Source organism: Fusarium coffeatum (genome assembly GCF_003316985.1).
Source record: "Fusarium coffeatum strain FIESC_28 chromosome Unknown BRIP53273_contig_34, whole genome shotgun sequence".
NCBI lineage: Eukaryota > Fungi > Ascomycota > Sordariomycetes > Hypocreales > Nectriaceae > Fusarium > Fusarium coffeatum.
In genome coordinates, this window is record NW_022157831.1 from 88,653 (window position 1) to 109,557 (window position 20,905).

Sequence of the window (20,905 nt, forward strand, 5' to 3'; positions counted from 1 at the left end):
CCTGGACTTCACACAGTCCAACAGATCAGAGTGATGGAGCATACTGTGACAATGAAGCTTCTTTCATCAAGAGTGTTCGAAGACGAAGCCATTCTTTGGCCGAGGAGCTCCGATTGGAGTTGGTCAATCTCAGACGCAACCTATCCCTGCTGAAGATCCCCTCGAGAAGTCGACTAGGAAATACAGACACAGATGGAACCCGAAGACTGAGTATCGACCAGTTACTGAGCAGTTTCCCCTCTACTAGCTCAGAATTAGTTAAAGATTATGAGAGCTGTTACGACTACTTGGATTCTCCGTTGTCAGCGACAGGTAGGGAAGAGGATGACACTGGGACACAGAGAAGACTGATTCGTTCAACGGGGAATACAACGAGATATGACCAAATCCATCAGTGGGATACCCCCCTGCAGTAGCTTATTGGTCTGGTTGTTTTGGAGACCGGCGAAGGAGATTGGGAATGGCGCTTTGTTGTACATGATACCTCTATTGAATCTGAAGAAAAACGTCCTATTCTGACATTGGCTTTCCCTGAAGCCCGCGGCAAAGCTCCCTCTGCCACTTTTTAACACGCCCCCATATGCTGCTGGCGTGTTGTTCCTAGTACAAATAAACCTCGTTGCTTAGTCGACGCCCAGTTCGCAATTCCTTTAAGCGGACTGCTTCTTCAAGTCTCGCGCAGCCTGCTTCAGGCTAAAGTTGCACTCCTCGTAGGCACGGCCGGCACCGAAGCCAACACCGACAAAGGCGGGCCATGCTCTTCGCTTGAATAGAAGGACAGAGAAAACGACACCGAAACCGAGACCGAGAGACGACTTGACGAGGAGGTTGGAGAGGCAGCGATCCCACTAGAATTAATTAGCACCGTAAATTTGTGTAGACTGTTAATCTTTCGAGGTTTATGATTACCTTCTCGTTGAGAAGTGACTCGCTGAGCGGCCTGGAAATGGCGCTGGGAGGAGGGCGGGCAACAGTGGAATCGGCCATCTTGACCTTTGACAGTATTCTGTTAGTTTCAATGGTAAAAGGTTGGTTGGAAGAGTGTAATTGACATACTTGAGTCGTGCAATCGGTCGTGACAAGCGAAATCTGGAGCTACTAGGAGCTGTATTAATGGACGTGATGTCAAGCTTGAATATGGAACAAGTCGGAACGCAAGAGCGGCTTGTGGGCGGTGAGAGCGGGAAGCCGGCAAAGGTTTAGCGTTGTGGCAGAATTTAGGAAATTTTGGCTGGACGCTGGAAAAGTCGCGGGGCGCATTCAAAGATTGAGGTTTGTTATAGCTTTCTTTTCAAACACTTTTTTTAATCATTCTTTCGTTAAATGGCCGCCATGGATGTGGAAATGGCGGATAGTCCGTCAGAAGAGAACTCTTCTACTCTTGTAAGTTTTCATTCCCATTCTCTTGCGCAACCGCGAATATGCTTACACGTGCTACAGGAAAAGATGGACCTGATTAAGACTGTGAGAGGCCTTGACCAGAGCGGTCCGGGAGAGGATGGAAAGAATCTTGAAAAGCTATGGAAACATTTGACTGTATCTGCAGATGGTCAATTCCATGCTGCTGAGGAAAGCAGTTTGCGATGGCTGCTAAAGTCAATGAACGGGTCGTCGAAAGATGCCGAAACTTTGCGACGATGGCCTTTGACCTGGACAATTCTTGAATGCGTCTTTCAGCGCATTCCTTTATTCTCACTAGCCAAATCACTCGCTGACCGACGGTTCATTGTTGTTTTGCAACAAACATTGAAGGATATTTCCCAACCAACTACAGATACATCATCTACACCTTCGAAGAGGAAGAGATCGACGACAAAAAGTTTCAACCTGGACGCTCTAAGGGACACCGAAGGATGCCTAATTGCTGGCGACGCCCTATTTAGCGCTCTGAAGACACTCTTGGACCGCCTCGATTCCTCCGCGACGCAATCATCTCACGACAAGATCGGTGCCGAGCATATTCGATCGCTTTTCTGTACCTCTGCAGCCGACGCTGCGTCGTTAACCTCCCTTTCACTGAAGCTGTGCGATGTTGCGCTTACCAGTACCGATGAGCAGGAGGGCCGCGAGACATGGATCGAGACGACAACATCCATCTGGGATTTACACCTCCAGGGGAGCGACGATATGATGGAAGTTGCCACGCAGTTATTTTCTCCGGCCACGGCTATCCTCGACAAGTTGGAAGGAATCTCAGGATCGCAAACAACCGCTGTGCGCGAATCTTTGCGAACGAAGTGGACGATTGACCTGGAAAAGCTTATGCACCGCAATTTGATACTCCCTGCTCGAGCCGCATTTATCAACCGACAAGATTTGGAACCTATCACAAAAGCACTTCAAGCTGCCAGCAACAATCTTGATGTGGCAGCTCCTGCGCTTTACTTTTTGGCATCGAGCGTAACAGATGCGCTTGGCGAAGGAAGGCTGCGAAAAGGGAATGTCGACTGGACAAAGCAGATTTTCAAGGCCGCGGAAGGCTCACTTAGGGATCGTAAAGATCGAGATCGACTTGTGCAAGTCGTCCTGGAGCGGGCAGCTGAGAAGTCGATGGCGATTGACACGGAGGATCTGCGCTCTGTCTGTCGAGAGTATGCCCTACAGGAACAGAGCACAAACTGGCGCTTGGTCGCGGTGGTCGCCAGCTGTGATCCTGATATCTTCCTTCAGCGATCTGAGGAAGGCGCGCGTTTATTAGAGACTGTCTGCGAACGAAGCACCTCGCAGGAACTTACCCAGAACGACCATGAATCAGTTTCGAAGATTATCAAGGCTATTGCGGAAGTTTTCCGAACTGGACGAGTGTTTGGAGATTTCTTGAAGCTTTGGTTTCAGCAGTTGTGCAAGGTCGAGAAGCAGAAGAGCAAGATTACCTCACCTTGGCTTCAGGTCGGTCAGGTGCAACAAGGCCATGATTCATTCGAGATTTTGATCGAAAAGGAGATGTCACCACAGCAGCTGCTTGACGTCCTGGAATGGGTTAAAAACGATAAGTTGCACGCCAGGGCTCTGTGTCTTTTCCTGGACTCCATTGCACAAGGCATTAAAAGCGAAACTTACGTGGATGCCGTTGGTAGTAAGCTCTTTGACTTGGTCAGCGACGTGAAGAAATCATCGTCTGCTTTGACTGCCTTGAAGTGGGGAGTTGTGTCAAAGACCATTTCCTGGGTCACAGCCGAATCAAGATCTGAGATTTGGTCCGCAGTACAGGGGCAACTAACCAAGATCTTGTCCGAGTCCCCTGTTGAGTCCAGAGAGACATATGAGGCATTCAAGTGCTGCTGTCAGGCTTGGATTTCAATGAGCCCCGATGGTGTCCATATCGCCGAACCCGCAGGCCTGGTAGATGCTTTCACAACCCGACTATCGTCAGAACTTCTCTCTTCAAAGTCTTTGAAGTGCAAGGATTTATCTTTGTTTCTACAGCAGAGCTCTGCACCAGCTTTCCTCGAGGAGGCAGCCGCGGAGCATTACCTGGCTTGGTTCCTGCAAGGTTGCTCTCGGCTCACTCGTTTCGTTTATGGCACAAAGGCGACTCTTCCCCAAGCGTTGGAGAATGCGTTGGCCCTACCTAGCAGCCAAGCTACTCAGCTAAGAGATATCTGGGCCTGCCTCCTCGAAAACGAGAACAGCATGAACAGTGTCAAAGTTGCTAGCAATCTCATTGATCGCTTAATCAACTCCTTGGAAGAGGACGGAAAGGAGAAGCGCTGGCCTGCAGAAGGTAGCCAAACCTGGATTCGAAGCTTGAGCAGTGCTCATACAGATGCCTTCACTCGATCTCAACGAGAGCGTATCATGGCACTGCTCCATGCACACAGGCAAAAAACAACAAAGCGTGTGTCTATTGAGGGCTGGAGATATATACTCACATTGTCAACTAAACTGATGAGCCGGGCAACATTCTATGATGGCATGCAATTCTCGCATCTCGCTGAAGTTGCGGATGCCATGTCAGATCTGTCGAGCTCAACGCCAACACAAGACGGCAGTCTGACCGATCTTATCGACGCCTACTATGCCATGGCAGCGGCTACGATCCGACAGATGACAGAGCACGTGGACGAACGAAGTGTCAAGTATCTGAGTGAAAGCCGTAGCTTCATTTCCGACTGTGAAGATGCCGGAGATTTGTCACCTTTCCGCCTGACATTATTGAAGGCATTGATCACCGAAGTTTCTAAGTCAGCAAACTGTTCCAGCCATCCTGAGTTGAGCTCATTGCCAGGGGTTGCAAAGGATGCACTTGGAAAGTGTGTGATTGCTGCGACTGGGTACTTCCTGACAGAGAAGAAGGCGTTTGAGAGCTACAATGTTGCTGCCGACCTTCGATTATTTGCAGCAGTTGACGCTGCTGAGTCATTGGAGAGCCTCACAGGAGCCACCAAGCTCAAGCAATCAGATGTGCGAAAGGCTGAGAAGCGAAGCCATGCGGCTATGGAATCGGGTGATTTGAGAGGATGGAAGGTGGAAACGTTCCTCAGAACATTCTTCACACCACTTCTCGAGGAACCTCGACCAACGACATTCTACAGTCTTAGCCAAGTCCCTCATAAACTTCGCGAGCCCTATTTCAAGAGCAATGTTGTTTCAATCATCAAGTCGATGGACACCTCCGCAAAGATGGATTATTTGAGGGAACTTGTTCAAGCGTTTGTGCAAGGTTCAAGAACGGATGGTCAAGCATCAGCTATTCATACCGTTGTAAACCAACTTCTAGGTAAGTCAACCAAAAGTCTATCGAGTTCTGCCAACTAACAAATTACAGCATCTTCCGACCTCCAGGCTGAGGGATCTAGCTTTGACCTAGCCACTGCTCACAGCGAACTGACCTCAACACTCTTGACACTAAAGAGCCAATCCGTATCCACTCATGTGTGTCGAATCCTTCGTGCTTTGTTGGAGAAGAAGCCTCAATCCATGACCCAGTGGAATATTGAGCTTGTTCTTAACACCGTTTCCGACCTGAGCCTTTTTACTCAGCCACTTGACGAGGAATTGCCCAACGAGATAGTCCCATACTCGTCGCTATGCGGGCTTTTAGAGATCATCATCAAGAAGCACCGCCTCAGGCTTGAGGGTCATCATCACCTGCTATTGTCAACGATGCAGGCCCTCCTCCGCAACCTAATTATTAACCACGGCGCTACTGATACCTTGGGACAAACTCTACAAGAGTCCAAGGCTCATCTATATGCTCGTCTTATTACTCTCATTTGTGAGCCAACTGCTGGCGCGGTGTCTCGATCTCAGCATCAAAGCGCTTTGGACTCGGCCACGGATGCGGCGAAGCGTTCGGCTGGAAGACACATGTATCTGATTATGATGCAGTATGTCAAGCTGCAGCTTGAAGCTGACGTACCACGCCGAGTAAACGACGCTCTTGAGCCAGCGATGAACTCTATCTTTGATGTTACACCTCCCGAGGTGCGCAAGATCCTGAACGATGCCATGGATAAGAGTGGACGTGCCATTCTGAAGGAAATGTTCAAGAGATACACCAAGTTTGGTAAATGGAGTGGCGTATAGTTGAAGATTATAGATATATATAGATACCACATAAAAAGTCATTGGAAAAGGGTAGCAGGCTTGATTTTTATTATTATTACATTGGGTATCTTATACAATTACTTCGAACTAGCACAAGATGGCTACACATGATCAAGCATCCCGGGTCTTCTTATACAGGCTGGGGTGACCATGTTTCTTGCCATGACCCCTAATTTGTGAATCCAAGATAGGTCGAGCAAAGATCCAAACAAATGTAGCAAGAAAAGCACCAAGAATATCAACAAAACTGTTCTTGGGCGTGCCGCCGAAAGACGCCCACTTCATCAGATGACCAAGGAAGTTCACAGTGATGTTATGCTGTCCAGCCTCCAGACCCCTGATGGACAAAGCAGCGACCTCCTCAGGTGTTTGCTTAGGGTCGTCTTTTTCAATGATCTTCGTGATCTCAGGTTTGATTTCGTTTTCGCGGACGTTGCCGGGCGAAAGAATGGTACCGGGCAAGAGTAGGTGGACTTTGACGTTTTGGGGGTAAAGAAGTACTTCTTGCTGAATGCACTCTGCAAGACCTCGCATGGCATACTTGGAGGGGGTGTACGGCGTGTATCCGGGAGGAGAGTAGGAAGCGGCAATGCTTCCAGTCATGATGAGATGCTTGGGCTCCTTCTCAACAGGCTTGGCGACGTCGAGCCACTCGCGCATGATAGCGTGTGCCATCTCAGCTGTGCCCCAGTAGTTGACGTCCATATGGTTTCGCATTGACTTCATCTCCATGTCGACAAACAATTCGGGGAAGGACAGTCCAGCGCATGTCCAGACGATATCGGGAGCGTTTCCATTGTTCCAGGCGATGACTTGGTCGAGGAGAGGCTTGGCATAGGATTCCTTGGAGACATCGGCGGCGATGTAATGGAAGCGTTGTGTTTCGGGGTTCTTAGCTGCGGCCTGGAGTTATCGAATTAGCATAAAGGTATCGGAAGACGTGGTAAGAACAGCGAACCTTGACGGTGTAGAGAGCAGCTTCGAGTTTGCTCTCGCTACGAGAGACAAGAACGACGTTTGCACCCTTGCCAGAGAGTTGGGTAGCTGCGCTGAGGCCCAATCCTTCGGAAGCACCGGTAATAAGAACCGTCTGGAGGAATTGTCAGCTATGATGTTGTGTAGACATGCATCATGAGAGGTCTCATGAGGAGCTTAAGAGAAGCATACCTTGCCCTCAACAGGGAACTTGTTGCTACCGAAGAAACCCATGACGACACGACCGAGAATGAGAGTCGCAATGGATATAGCAGTGTAAGTAGCGATTGTTCTCGCGGAGAGGTCCATGGTGAGAAAAGGGGACCAAATACGTATTGGTGGAGGGGCAGAGTTGGGAGTTTTAAACATGCAGGCAAACCAGCAATTTACAGCGTTCCTCTCACCCTCCACAAAATTAGAGCCAGGTCCCCGAAGCTTAGGTGGACACACAGTGCGACAGCAATTCATATGGCCGGACAAGTGCTAGCTTGTAGAGGCGTCTTATTTCAACCCCATTATGTGTCGCTTCTCGCATTGCAAAAAGCGAGTAGATAAGAATGGAAAGATTGTGCGATTCGGCGGCATTAGAAATCAATGGATGGTGTGCTACTGCCCCTGGCTTACCGACTTCTCCTGGTCAAGTGCTGACGCTGAGGACCAATGTAGCCTATTCGAGATCGACTTGTCTATGCGATTGGATTATTTGGATTGCCGGATGATGGATCCCAGGTCCTTGACACATCATCTTGAGGGCCTATAATGATGACTGCTCCAATTTTTTGTAAGTAAAAGAAATACGATCTTGATAGAAATAGAATGCGCTTGATATGTCTTGATGTGGTCTTAGTGGCAGCGTTTTGGAGAAGTACTGATGTGAAAGCACAGTATTATGAAACACATATACACTGTCCATCCCCGTATGTGGCTGTGGATTGAGGCTGGAGCTTCTTTCCCTTTCCTATCTGATCTCAACTTACACGATCTCTGTCACTTTTTTTCCAGTGATACATCTTCGATTTATCACACAGTCGCTTTTGATAATCGGGAGAAAGATCCTCAAGCTATACTGAGCTCTCAAGCATGATACCTGGTTGATGAGAAAAGGTCTCTTCACTCAGCATCATAATCAGCACGATGTCCAATAAGGATGAAGACACCAAGCTTACAGTACCCAAGTTTTCATCATTCAAGTCGAAATCCGAGAGTTCCGAGTTGAAAGCACCTAAATTCTCTTCTTTTAAGCCCAAAGACAAGGACAAGGATCACAGTGCAAAAGAAGGCTCCAGCCACAAAGATTCAGCCGGAGAACGAGACCGCGACTCACGGAGGAAAAGAAGCCATCATCATTCAGACTCACATCGCGACCATCATCACTCCAAAAGACATCGCACAGAATCTCATCACCGGCACCGAGAAATTTCACGAAGATCTAGCCATTCAGAAAAGCCAGAACATCGCCCGCTTACTAAACTTCCACGCGACAGCAATGATGGCGCATCGCGTCTGTATGTTATCGACACCAAAGGCGACCCACTAATCATTCGATATGGAAATCTTGATCGTTCTCAGATTCCCGCTTACTATCGTGATGGCTATGGCAGGGTTCTTGGTACACGAGGTCGCCTCGTGATTCATCGCGATGGACCTAGGGATCAGTTTAGCCTCCGAATGCCAGGCGAGGGCTCGTATGCCTTCAAAGACAAGGACGGACTGCGCTCAAAAACATGGCGCATAAGGTCAACACCATTAAGAGTCAAATTGCAGGAGAGTTCTGCGCAGGACGGAGAAGAAAGTGACTTTTTGGCAGTCGGCTCATCGAAAAAGCGCAAGCATGACCGTGGTGCATCCGAATCTTCAGACGATGAGGAACAGCCATCTTATCGCTCAATAGAGGGCAAAGCAAAGCCGCGACAATACGACGACAGCGACTTGGAATCTGAAAGCGATGTGCCTGCAGACCGTGTTGATCTTGATCAGAATAACCCCCTGAAGTGGAAATCGATTCAGCTTTCAAGAAGAGTGAAAGATCAGCCAGATGACATAGATGCATGGCTTGAGCTGGCAAATCACCAGGATGCACTTCTGAGAGCTGGAGAGGATGTCGACCGTAAGGCACTAGAAGCAGAAGTGCATAGTTTCGCTGAGATCAAACTCCATATGCTCGAATCGGCTTTGTCCAATGTTACTAATCCTGAAGATCGTATCAGAGTGCTGGTTCCACTGATGCGTGAAGGAGTCAAGGTATGGAACAGTAAAGCAACAGCCAAAAAGTGGAATGACTTGAGTGAAGATGAAGACAAAAGTTTCACGTTGTGGAAGACACATCTTGATTTTGACATGTCCAACATTTCCGTCTTCCAGTTTGATACTGTCAAACAAATGCATCTTGATCGACTGCGCCGTGTCATATCTCGATCTCGATCGAATGACGAGTATGAGAGTTTCAGAGAAGCTATCTATATCTTCCTCAGACTGACGAGGTTTATACATGATTCTGGGTACAAGGAACTTGCTGTTGCAGCATGGCAAGCTTTTATGGAGCTCAACTTCTTTCGACCTCCACAGCTGGAAGAGCATAATTCAGCCCTTGAGTCGCTTCGTGACTTTTGGGAGAGCGAAGTTCCTAGAATAGGAGAGCCAGAGGCTCAAGGCTGGGCAAAGTTTGTGGAAAATGATGGAATGGGCGATGCCCCTGAGCCTCTGCCAGATAACAAGCAGCCTGAGTACCAGTCTAGGGATGACTACAAGCGTTGGGCGAGCTTAGAGAGCTTTCAAGCTGAGAAAGCAAGAGTACCGGCAAGGACTATGGATGAGGGGACAGAAGATGATCCTTTCAGAGTGGTTATGTTCTCTGACATAGAGCCATTGCTATTCATGGTCCCCAGGCATGTTTTGCCAGCCGTGCAGGAGCAGCTGCTCGACGCTTTCTTGATCTTCTTTGGAGTTCCCCCTACCTTCTGGTCTGACAGATGGACGGACGAGGCGTACCATGATCAATTCTTGGCTCGCCCTACCTCGAAGTTGGAGTTTAACCCTCCTCTACCACTTTCAGGAGACGAGGATCCCACAGAAATACAGAGGAAGCCTCCTGCTTTTGACCAGAAGCCCCTCTGTGTTTCTATAACCCCTGAACTTCTCTTCTCGAAGCAAGACTGGTTCTCTTATTTACCTTCGAAGACGAGGGAGAACGATGTTGAGCTTGGATTCCTTACCAGCGCAACAAAACACTTGGTTCACAATGCGAACTTGCCGGATTTAGCTATATATCATCTAGCTCTATGTGCAGCGCAAGATCGTTCTGATGTCAAAAAAATAGCAAAGGCTTTGTTGAAACGATTTCCGATCAATCTTGGCCTATATAAAGCATACGCGCTTGCCGAGTACGCTAATGGCAATCGGGAGGTTGCTCAAAAGGTGGTGTCGTCTTCGACCGAGCTTGCATCGGTGAGTACAAAGTCTCCTCAGTACCTGAACTGATCAAATTACTGACTCTTCTTTGTAGAACTCTGCAACAGATGCTTTTGCTCTTTGGAGAACATGGGCTTGGATGGAACTTGAAGAAAACAACAAAGCTTCAGCTATTCGAAGACTTTGCTCTTCTGTGGATGAGGTTTTGCGCAAATCTGCTGGGAATCTTGATATATCGTCAATGCACATCCTCAAAGCCCACCAGATCTTTACTTCTACCATGAACGATTTGATCTCTGGGGGCAATATTGACCATGCCGAAATCCTTTCCGAATGCCTAGTTCTGCTATCTTATTTGACCGCTGAGGGGTCTACGGAACCAATGTCAAACTCTCAGGGAAGCATCTCGGCTGCTATAGACACAGTTAACAAAGTGTCTCATGAGCTCAAATCTCGAAACTACCATACGTCACGAGCTCATGAGAAGATCTTGCAGTTTGCGTCAATGTTACTATATTGGCACGCAACTAGAGGGTGAGTCTTATGTTCTGGAATTGTCAAGAATCTACTGACATCATTAGGCCTTTCCGTCGCGCATACCTCCTCGAGCAATTAAAGCACTTCCTGGTGTACTTCCCTAAGAACACCATGTTCTTGTCATTGTTTGAATGGGCTGATTCTGGGCTTCGTATCATCGACGAAACAAGAACTCTTATGCACGAAACTGTCCTCACTCTGGACCAGGACTGTCTGAGCAGTCGTATATTCGCCATTCATCACGAGATGGAACGTGGGAACGTCAACACAACAAAAGCAGCCTTCGAGCACGCCGTATCGAGTGACGCCTGCAAGTACAACACAGCCTTGTGGATCAAGTTCATTCAATTTTGCAGCTCGCAAAGAGAACTGCGACCGAAAGCTAAGGATATTCTCTTCAGAGCGTTGAGGCATTGCCCTTGGTCGAAGGATGTCATGATGGAGGCCTTCCTTACAGTGAACCGGGATATGGATTCTTCGGAGCTGAAGGGGATCTTTGACACTATGACTTCAAAGGGCTTACGAGTGCATGTTGATTTGGAGGAGTTTTTGGACAAGAGAAGAGTTGAGCGGAAGGCGAAGAAGAGTAGACGATGAAAAGGTCAAGAAAGCAACAATTGTATAGATGTAAGAACAGCTTATTAGTCAATACCGTCCTACCGACACGGAGCAGTCGACTATATGGCTATGTTTATATCTCATAAATGGGCTATCTCTTCAATGGTATGGTGACCTTAGGGTATGAACGTGATCCGTGGAGTCAAATAAGGTTTGCTTTGCAGAATGTCCCTTGTTCAGAGGCAACCTAAAAATAGCATACTTTGCGCCTGCGTACAGACACTACCTATCTTCAGCGACTTATCATTATAGATTCTCTGCAGTAAGCGAGACTGAATATGACGACCATTCAACCTGCATGAGTATGTCTGCCAAGCCATCCATATACCTGTTACAGTGCATGTTTATTTGGAACCGCGTCATACGGAGTGTCCAGGCTGTGTTGTCAGTGGGGTAAAGCTCAGGGGTTCTAGGGTCTTTTTAGCGGGTCAAGCGCTGAAGCTCTCATGAGCTTGTCTTGAGCTTGAGCTTCGACATGAGGGGGAACGATACGGTCCAGATGAGAAGGGAAAAGAACATCATTGTCGGTGGTAATTCAAGTAATAAACATGAAGGTATTGCAGAGGATGTATCAGGTATATAAGTAAAAATTACTTGTTTGTTATCCCCTAAACTCCTGTTTCAGTGATTAGTAGGGGTTCTAGTAGAGGTCCAGAACATGCAGGGGCTGCACAAGTGCAAGAGCAAGTGCAAGAGCCAGCAACGACAGCGAATAACCTCACGAATTCAACATCCCGTCTCAAGATCGTCCTCTCCTTTCTCCGCTCTCTCCGCTATTTAACTTCTTCAAACACCCAAATTCGACATAAACACCGCAAAAACAGTATCACAATACAACGAAATATGGCGGAGGAACTCAAGGCTGGCGGAGGTGCCAGCGAAGTAACCCGCTCCATCTCTAAGCTTCACCCAGTCGTCAGCAGTCATCTTGTCAAGCTCTTTGAATCTCTGGCAGACCGGCCGGATAAAACTTGGAGCAAGGAGAGGATTGCATCGTTTATCAAAGAGACACAAAAGGACGAATCTTCACCTGCTGTCGAGGAGCTCCTTGCCCGAGACTCGCTTGATCTTGATGGCTTCCAGGCCTGGATGACGTCTTCTCATGCAGCTGCTACAATCCCGCCCAAACCTCAGGATCTCTCATATCCTCTTGCCTCTTACTTCATCAGCTCCAGCCATAATACATATCTTACTGGAAATCAACTCTCGAGCGACAGTTCCACCAAGCCTTACACCGAAACTTTGCTGCGTGGTGGACGATGCATTGAGATTGACGTCTGGGATGGAGATGAATCTGATCCAGAAGGTACAAGCAGCCCTTCCAGCAGCGATGAAGAAAGAGGTGTGAAGAAGCTCGTCAAAAAGAAGAAGAGAAGTACCTTTGGAAAGCTGAAGGATAAGTTGAAGAAGACGAGCATTAGCGATAAGAATGAGTCTACTTCCGCTTCCGACCCCGCCTCTCATCAGCAGGTGGCCGCTCCTGAAACAACAGAGGAACCCGAAGCCGCTATAGTTGAGCCTCGAGTCCTCCACGGTTATACTCTCACGAAAGAGATCTCTTTCCGTGCTGTCTGTGAGGCTATTCGAGCCAGCGCATTCGTTGTTAGCGAACTGCCTGTCATCGTCTCCTTGGAAGTCCACTGCAATGCGGATCAGCAGCTCGCCATGGTACGCATTATGAAAGAAGTTTGGGAGGGACTTCTTGTGCCTGAACCCGAGAACGAACCAGATGCTCTTCCAAGCCCTGACCAACTGCGTCGCAAGCTCATCGTCAAGGTCAAGTATGCGCCGCCCGATGCAGATTCTTCACAAGCAGAAAGCGAGGAAGACGATCGAGCACCACCTCCAGGCTCTGAGTCCGGCGATGCTCCCAAGAAGAAGAAGGCTAAGGTTATACAGGAGCTTAGCCGAATGGGTTTTCATTGTCGTGGTGTATCTTTTAAGAGCTTGTCACAGCCTGAGGCCGGTATGCCTACACATATCTTCTCGCTTTCAGAGAAGAAGGTTGTTGATGTGCACGATGGGCAAGCAGATGAGCTATTTAACCACAACCGACACTTCCTCATGAGGACTTATCCATGGGGTCTACGAATAGGATCCTCGAACCTGGACCCTTCAGTTTTCTGGAGAAAGGGTATCCAGATTGTTGCACTCAACTGGCAGAGATGGGATGAGGGCATGATGCTTAACGAGGGCCTGTTTGCGGGTACAGGAGGATATGTCCTTAAACCACCAGGTATGAATCATCTTGTCTGCACTCATATTGCATGTTACTAACCTGGTCCAGGCTATCGACCTAACCGCAACGACGAAGAAGTTGTCAACACCATTCCCCGCAAAACCCTCCATCTCACCATTACTGTCCTCGCCGCCCAGAACATTCCTCTCCCTCCCGGTGACAAATCTGCCCGCGGTTTCGAGCCCTACGTCAAGGTAGAGCTCCATGTTGAAGGCCCCGACGAGTACCATGGCGGTCCCATTCCCAACGATGGTCACGAGCGTGAGGGTGAGTACAAAGCTCGCACACATACGCAACGTGGTGACACTGTTGATTTCGCTGGCGAGCCTCTTGAGTTCCCTCCTGTGCCACACGTTGTAGACGAGCTGTCATGGGTGCGCTTTACTGTACGTGATGATGAGATTGGAAGGGACGATATGGCAGCCTGGGCTTGTATGAGAGTTGACCGTCTAGGTCATGGATACCGCTTTGTGCATCTTATGGACTGTGAGGGGCGTATTACGAATGGAGCGATCTTGATCAAGGTTGATAAGAAGTTGGTTTAGTTGAGGTGACTTGGGGCGTATGATGGAAAATGATTGTCTATTTTATTTGGCATATGCATACTGAGAACAGAGTGTAAATAGGATGAGAGCATTCATTTTGAAGATGAGATTCGGCATGTCAATGAGACTTTAACTGTCACGAACCCACCAACCAATCCTTAACTCAGATCAGCTTCATAAGGCGATAACTTATCCCTTGAAGCTAAATTCTAAGAAACTCATGTAGGTCACTTTAGACGATAAAGATGAAAACAAATGAAGGGTTAATTCAAGAGCAAGGAATACCTCATCTTACTCAGTTACTAATACGCTAGAATCCCAATTCCCATATTACAATCAGTACTCATTGTCGTTGTCATCACGGTTCTTGTGGCCCTTGACCTTCTCCTCGACCTTGTCCTTGATCTTGTCCATGAGGCCGCCCTTCTTCTTATCATCATCACGGTCGTAGTTGCTTGATCCATAAGAGTCATTGTTGCCGGAGCCATACGAGTCGTTGTCATTGCGACCAGAGCCGTAGGTGTTCGAGGTGGAGGAACCGTATGTGTTGCCAGTGGTGCTGGAGCCGTAGGTGTCATTGTCCTTGCGGCTGGATCCGTAGCTGTCGCTGCCGGTGTTGCTGGAGCCATAAGTGTTGTCATCGTTGTCACGTCGGCTGGAGCCATAAGAGTTATCGTTATCATTGTCACGGCGGCTAGAACCGTAAGAGTCATTGTTGCTGGAGCCAAAGGTGTTGTCATTGTCACGACGGCTGGAACCCTATAAAGCTGTTAGCTGTGAACATTCTATCAGATATGGAGCTTAGCTTACATAGCTGTCACTGCCGCCGCTGAGACCAGAAGTGCCGGTCGAGCCGTAGGTGTTGTCGTTGTCATTATCGCGACGACTGGAACCGTAGGAGTTGTCGTTGTCGTTGTCACGGCGGCTTGAGCCGTAAGAGTCAGTGTTGCTGGAGCCAAAGGTGTTGTCATTGTCACGGCGGCTAGATCCATAGGAATCGTTGTCGTTTCTGTTAGAGGAGCCCTGTATTTTGTTAGTATGCTTCAACAATAAAATAGTCTTATGAACTTACATAGCTGTCATTGCCGCCGCTCAGACCAGAAGTGCCAGACGAGCCATAGGTGTTGTCGTTACGGCTAGAACCGTAAGAGTTGTCGTTGTCATTATCACGACGAGAGGAGCCGTAGGAGTTGTCATTGTCATTGTCACGGCGGCTGGAACCGTAAGAGTCATTGTTGCTAGAGCCGTAGGTGTTGTCATTGTCGCGACGGCTGGAGCCCTGGTAGGATAGTTAGCTTCATGGTAGACTATGCATGGAGGGAAGTGAGCGTACGTAGCTGTCGTTGCCTCCGTAGCTGTCAGACATGTTGATTATAGTGTGTTGGTTTTGAGAGTTGTTGAAGGGATAGTGTGAGATGCGTGAATGAGAATAATCTGAATGGAAGAGGGCATAGCTTCGGTTTAATATGTGAGTGAGAGCTTCACTCTAGCTAGCTCAAGCTTCATCATGTGGATCGAGCTCCCTCCCCTCCATCATGGAGAGGAATGACGTGCCGCAGTTTCATTGTGGCATGGACCTTGTCTTGGATAGCTGAAGCTGCACAGCTAACTAAGGTAGCTTAGTTCAAAGAGGTCCACGTTGGAAAGTAATGTATCTGTACGTACTCCGTACCTTTACCCTGTCAAGCTGCGAGACCCTCACTTCTCTTGAAGTCCTGAGACAGATACGACCATGCCCCACAGGAAACGCGCGTTGACAGAGTTACATGCTGTCGTTGTCCTGCCTATACCTAGATGTTCTAAGTTTAGACTTGGAATTCTGAAGTTGTTGATCAAATTCTTGGAGATTCATGTAACCATGGTTGTGGATATACTTGGATAAGCTCTCGGTGACAGGCTATGCCAAGGTACCGAGTGCAGATACCTGGGACGATACTTGGGTCCCTTGATACCCCTCCAATGCATGCCTTGTTCAACCCCTCTATCGCTCATTATGTTTGGCATACAGTAGTTACATACTTTGGATCAAAAACCTGTTGTTGGTGCATTGTTTAGTAACCAGGTGTTACGTTCCCACGAATCAGCCTCTTCTGTAAGCAATTGGCTCGGCCTCGACGTCTCAGTTTGTCTCGTCTTGTCCTGTCTTGGTCTGGTGTCGTCATGTTGGCTGGTCGTGATGCGACAGGATACCGATATCTGGATGTACCTCAAGCTCAGGGTCGAGGTACGTACCTCGAACTGTCGATCTGCCTGAAAGCTGCATTGGCGGCATTGGCCTTGATCTAAAGTGACTTGGGATAACGCTAAGCCAAACAAGCAATCGATGGAACCCCGCGGCCCAGCTCGACAGGGTCCAAAATCAGGTCCCGAACCTGGACGAGCTGACCTAGAGCTCCACGGACTGTGGCTATGCCAGCTTCTAGCTAACATAACATAACAAGCTATCGATATGGAGTTATGGACCGTCAAGTTACGGTCAACTAGATCATCATAAGAGAAGTCCAGATCTCTCACAATCATGCCGAAGAATACCGGACATTAACTGTGCCCGTAAGCTTCACCAACACAAGCTGAAGCAACAGGTTGGCACCCCGCACAAGGAAGAGACGGCATTGGAGAGAGGAGAGAGGGATCGAATTGTACGAGTGACATCTCCCTCCTTTGCCAAGCCGGGGTCTAAGAATCGGAATCGGGCCTAGCAACCTTGTCTCAACTCCCCGCTTGTTCAGGTTCCAGAACAGAACAGCTCTTGTCCATGTTTTGGCTTCTCGATAGTGACGATGATGACCCCGCTTCACCTGAGGACCCCTACCTTGGCAATTCACCGTTGCAATTTTCTGGCTTCTGTAGCTTCTTCCCTGATACTGGGGAACCAATTCCCAGATTTCAATGTATATTAAGGTCGTAGTAACTTGTAATAACCGGGTATAACTCCATATTCCAAAATTATCTCAGAGTAGACGTAGACGTGTCTGGGATGGTGGTAGATCACCGCTGTCTCTCAGACGATCACACCATGCATATCCAAGCTAAACTAAATTTCTGGGCAGGCACTTCGTGGCCTGTCTGATAGTTCATGGCTGCACGTGTGGTGTTTACCGACTCTGAGCAAACTACCGTCGTTCGGCGTGTCCGGCTTCTTGAATGTCGAGACACTCAATTTCCGGTCAATCTCGATCTCCTCCAAGCACGCATCGCCTATTGTGGCTAGAGATTCAAGCACAAGTGACACAGGTGCATAAGGCTCGCGGCCATCAACCCCGATGTCCGTTTGTCCGCCGCGGGGTTTCCCACGATACCCAGGTGATCCAACCAAGAGGATTAAGACCGCTTGGGTTGTTTCACCATGTCGCCCATTCCAATACATGATTGCGGTCTCAAATAACTGCCGTCCGGGTTACCCTGGGTTGTTGAAGCAACGTGGAACAAGCTCATTCTGAGCTCTGCAGTGAAGGAGCACTTGCTGACACGACAAGTTCAAGAAGCATTCCAGGACAGTGCAATGGCTCAATGGCAACAATGTACCAGTGTATGCCATCTTCACAGTCGGCTGGTTCTTTCAGGTCCAGGCAATGCACCACTCATCATGGCAGGTTCCGCGCTTGCACCAAGAATAAGTTCTCGGCCACCTCGAGTTCCCCACCATGCTACTCCAGTGGCTGCTCGCTCCACGTCTAACTCTCCACTAACAAGAATCTCCAAGAATCGTTCCTTGACAGGTTCCCGCAATGCAGGGTCCTCAATCTCATTCATGGCCTGAGCCGCAATTGTAAACCATTCTTCTACCAAGGGAAGCGGAAGATATGGCAAAGAATCGACTAGAGCTAAACAAAGAGAGCTTTGCTGAGAAAAGCGTACTTCCTGTGTCTCCTCCATCGCGGCTTGCGATACAATGTCTGCGGTTGGTGGAAGAAGACCCGTCGACGCCGTCGATATCGAACCTCGAAGCATCTCCAACAATGTCTCTGAAAGGAATGGTTCCAACTCTGCAATCGGGAATGGGGGCGATACAATCTGCATGACAGTCTTGAAAGCCACTCGGAATTGACGAGACGAGATGTGCTGCGGGAAAGAGTTGAAGAGTAGGGCGATATAGAATGGTGTAAGTTCGATGGTGAGAGGGCTGTGTTGAGGACAAGAGATAGTCGAGAGAATAGCGCTGTGAGCGGACTCGAAGATCTCGACCATATTTTGTGTTGTTGGTCCTTCATGAGAAATGTATGCAATCGCTGGCTTAATTATGAGTGTATCGCAAGCATCGGTTGATAAAGTGAGTGGTAAATGTTCAGAAAGGTTGAGGTAGAACAGGTCGAGCGATCTTTGCAGGTATGTACTAGATGTCGATGCATCCTCTGCGGGTCGAAACTCTTGAAGGAAAAGCTGACAAGCAGCCGCACTTCTAGAGATAGAGTCGATTGATGTCAAGTAAGTGAAATTATAAACTTGAAACGCGTTGTTACCGTTTCTTGAAGAAATGAAGAAGATGTTGCGTAATATGCGGAGGGACTTTGCCGCGATAATAGGAGCGGCTATGTCGTTAAGCATTCGCGGGTCAAGGAGACTTCGCGACACAATTGCTTGTAGGATAGCGACTGTCCCAAACATGAGCTTCCTGAGCAGGTTCCAGAGAACCGGCCAGGTGCTGGTCAATGTTTCTTGTGTGAGAACGTTGCCCTCCAGCGCTGGGTCGATATCGCTTAAGCGGTTCGATCGCCAGATGTCCAGTACATTGTTGGTAAATGCGACAAGAGCATCTTGTGCAGCGATCACCGCCTGTGTATCGGTTGCTTGCTGAACAGCATAACCAGCAAGTCTAGCCAACGGGCCCATATTCGCCAATGTAGGTCGCCTGTCCAATTCTTGGATAAAGTGGAACGACGGTGTGCTTGGTGACCAAGCAAGAAGATGGTTTGGTGATTCGACAGTTTCGGCGCTGATCGGAGCCAGGAACTGACCATGGGCGAGACCCTCCTCGGCAGTGACTGTCCAAACAATCATGGGTAGCAGCGCGTTACAGTTGATGAGGCTCCTATGGTATTCGGATAGCATGGGGAAGGCGAAGTTCAAAGCCATGACGATCGATGCGCCTGCAACTGGCCCGTCCTCCTCGCGTCTCTCGAGCGCCAGGTTCGCCGCCATCACAACTGCCTCTTCAAGGGTATTCCTCAATCCACGCGACAAAGATTGCCGATTGCTGGACTCCATTCCCATGAGAACGCCAGTCAAAACTAAAAGATGTTGCCATCTCTTCGACCGGTCGTCGGCTCCCTTCACAACAGAGCGCGTCCATTCTTCGCATGACAGTCCACTGCCCTCGTGTGGTTCGTTCCGATCGCGGCTGGCGACTTCATAGTTGTGAATGCGCGCGGCGGCAGTATTGTATATGCTTATCACCCGAACAGAAGTTCGAATACCGCCCGGTTGAAACCATACCGCCGGCGCTGTCAATAGTTGCGATGTGAGAAGACCGAGGTTCAGAGGGTTGGTGAGCTCTGTTAGGAGATGTGTCGTCGAGCCGATTATCTGCTCCGTCTTGGCAGCATCGTGGACGTCTTGATAGAGTTGCAAGACTGTTCTGAGTAGTCTATCGGTAGACATATCGAATCGACGCACTCGGATTATTCGATGAATCGAATTTGTCGTCGATGATGAGGATTGGATGATTTTGAGATTTAAGTTGGAGGTTAACGTTCCGAGGTCGCGGTTGCGCTGAGGGTGCCCATCGGTTTCACGGGCTTTTGCCGAGGCCCTTTACTGCGCTGCGGATGACGTTCCGGGGGACTTCTCCAGCTCTATCAGAGCATCCCTGTTACCTGCCCCCTGTCGACGCCAATTCAACAGCCCCATAATCATATCCATCGCGATATCGAAATAGCTTCAACATCAGCATAGCTGTTCCATTTGATATGATGATATGACACGGTATGTTTAGCCAAGCTAGTCACTAATGTCCATTCTAACGACTTTGATTGTAGATGGCGCTCCCAAACACACCTCCAGAGAGCTATCAGACGCCGCGCTTCCCGTCTCTGAATGTCCAAACATTATACGACACAACCTCAAACAAACAATACACCCTCTATTATGTCATCGACGTTTGGTGGTTCACCCTGCTATGGACTCTCATCCTGTATGCGATCTTCCATATGGGAGCGGTCCTGGTAGCCTTTTTCACCCACGGCTGGAAGAAGTCATCATGGCGATACCTATGGGCCCTGCCTGTCATATATCTTGTTGTAGCCGGGCTTCAGGCAGTCATGGCAGGAAGTATTGTTGGATTAGTGTTAGTTTTCCCTGTTTTCCCTCCCTTGAGGTTTCGTTCATGCTAACAACCCATCAGGCTGGGTGCTGTCTACTCTGCGGGATACTACGAGATGAATACGTGGATCCCTTGTACTTGGGGGTTTATTAACGTTTTGACCCTCATTATTTCGTCTTTCTCGATTCAGGGTGGCCTCTAGTATACTTTATGTTTGAAACTACTTCAAATACTGCCACTGGATCTCTCACGCCACGATAGCCTATCAGGCAGGTAACAGAGGAATGGTCTTCTAGGGCTTAGGCTACCAAGATAAAGTAGTCTAAGAGCTCCTCTAGGATGACATAAAGTGACCAAATTACTTTATCTCTTATGCTTTCGGGAGTCAGTTCTTCTGAAATCCCAAGGCCTATGTCACCGGCCGATGGTTCAGGGAACATGATATTCCGGCTCAGGACACAAAGATCGCTATCAAATATTGGAATGGCGATAAACGACAAGGAAACCGATGGAGACTAGAATATGGTTTAGAAAGGCAGGGAACCGGCGTACAGCGTTGCTTATAAAATACCCTGAATTGCAAATAAAGAACTTGACTTTCTCGGTTGACTATCATGGTTGGTGTTCTCCATAGACTTCTTGCTCATAAGTGGGAATTCAGGATCCATATCAGGCTTTGATTGAAGTTGATCATAAATCATCAACTTTAGAGAGAAATGGTTGTTCAGGCAGATATATGAATTTTAATATCGACTTCTTTAACTTCAGGGAGAA

At 48.5% G+C, this 20,905-nt stretch overlaps 7 protein-coding genes across 7 annotated transcripts; 3 read left to right on the forward strand and 4 right to left on the reverse strand.

Moving 5' to 3' along the window:
- Positions 1–650: 650 nt before the first annotated feature.
- Positions 651–987, reverse strand: FIESC28_01337 (uncharacterized protein; the record flags this gene model as incomplete). The annotated part of the gene is made up of 2 exons (XM_031155488.1): positions 651–848; positions 910–987. The coding sequence occupies 2 exons, from the start codon at positions 985–987 to the stop codon at positions 651–653; spliced, it is 276 nt and encodes a 91-aa protein (XP_031020435.1).
- A 345-nt stretch (positions 988–1,332) lies between these two features.
- On the forward strand, positions 1,333–5,529 carry FIESC28_01338 (uncharacterized protein; the record flags this gene model as incomplete). The annotated part of the gene is made up of 3 exons (XM_031155489.1): positions 1,333–1,383; positions 1,441–4,720; positions 4,769–5,529. The coding sequence occupies 3 exons, from the start codon at positions 1,333–1,335 to the stop codon at positions 5,527–5,529; spliced, it is 4,092 nt and encodes a 1,363-aa protein (XP_031020436.1).
- A 132-nt stretch (positions 5,530–5,661) lies between these two features.
- Positions 5,662–6,834, reverse strand: FIESC28_01339 (uncharacterized protein; the record flags this gene model as incomplete). Its single annotated transcript, XM_031155490.1, has 3 exons — positions 5,662–6,453; positions 6,509–6,640; positions 6,718–6,834. 3 exons carry the CDS (start codon positions 6,832–6,834, stop codon positions 5,662–5,664), a joined length of 1,041 nt encoding a protein of 346 aa, XP_031020437.1.
- Positions 6,835–7,659: 825 nt separating this feature from the next.
- Positions 7,660–11,067, forward strand: FIESC28_01340 (uncharacterized protein; the record flags this gene model as incomplete). The annotated part of the gene is made up of 3 exons (XM_031155491.1): positions 7,660–9,969; positions 10,028–10,467; positions 10,515–11,067. 3 exons carry the CDS (start codon positions 7,660–7,662, stop codon positions 11,065–11,067), a joined length of 3,303 nt encoding a protein of 1,100 aa, XP_031020438.1.
- Positions 11,068–11,931: 864 nt separating this feature from the next.
- On the forward strand, positions 11,932–13,872 carry FIESC28_01341 (uncharacterized protein; the record flags this gene model as incomplete). Its single annotated transcript, XM_031155492.1, has 2 exons — positions 11,932–13,324; positions 13,376–13,872. 2 exons carry the CDS (start codon positions 11,932–11,934, stop codon positions 13,870–13,872), a joined length of 1,890 nt encoding a protein of 629 aa, XP_031020439.1.
- A 336-nt stretch (positions 13,873–14,208) lies between these two features.
- On the reverse strand, positions 14,209–15,238 carry FIESC28_01342 (uncharacterized protein; the record flags this gene model as incomplete). Its single annotated transcript, XM_031155493.1, has 4 exons — positions 14,209–14,631; positions 14,683–14,895; positions 14,945–15,151; positions 15,206–15,238. The coding sequence occupies 4 exons, from the start codon at positions 15,236–15,238 to the stop codon at positions 14,209–14,211; spliced, it is 876 nt and encodes a 291-aa protein (XP_031020440.1).
- A 2,174-nt stretch (positions 15,239–17,412) lies between these two features.
- On the reverse strand, positions 17,413–19,470 carry FIESC28_01343 (uncharacterized protein; the record flags this gene model as incomplete). The annotated part of the gene is made up of 1 exon (XM_031155494.1): positions 17,413–19,470. One exon carries the CDS (start codon positions 19,468–19,470, stop codon positions 17,413–17,415), a length of 2,058 nt encoding a protein of 685 aa, XP_031020441.1.
- Positions 19,471–20,905: the final 1,435 nt, after the last annotated feature.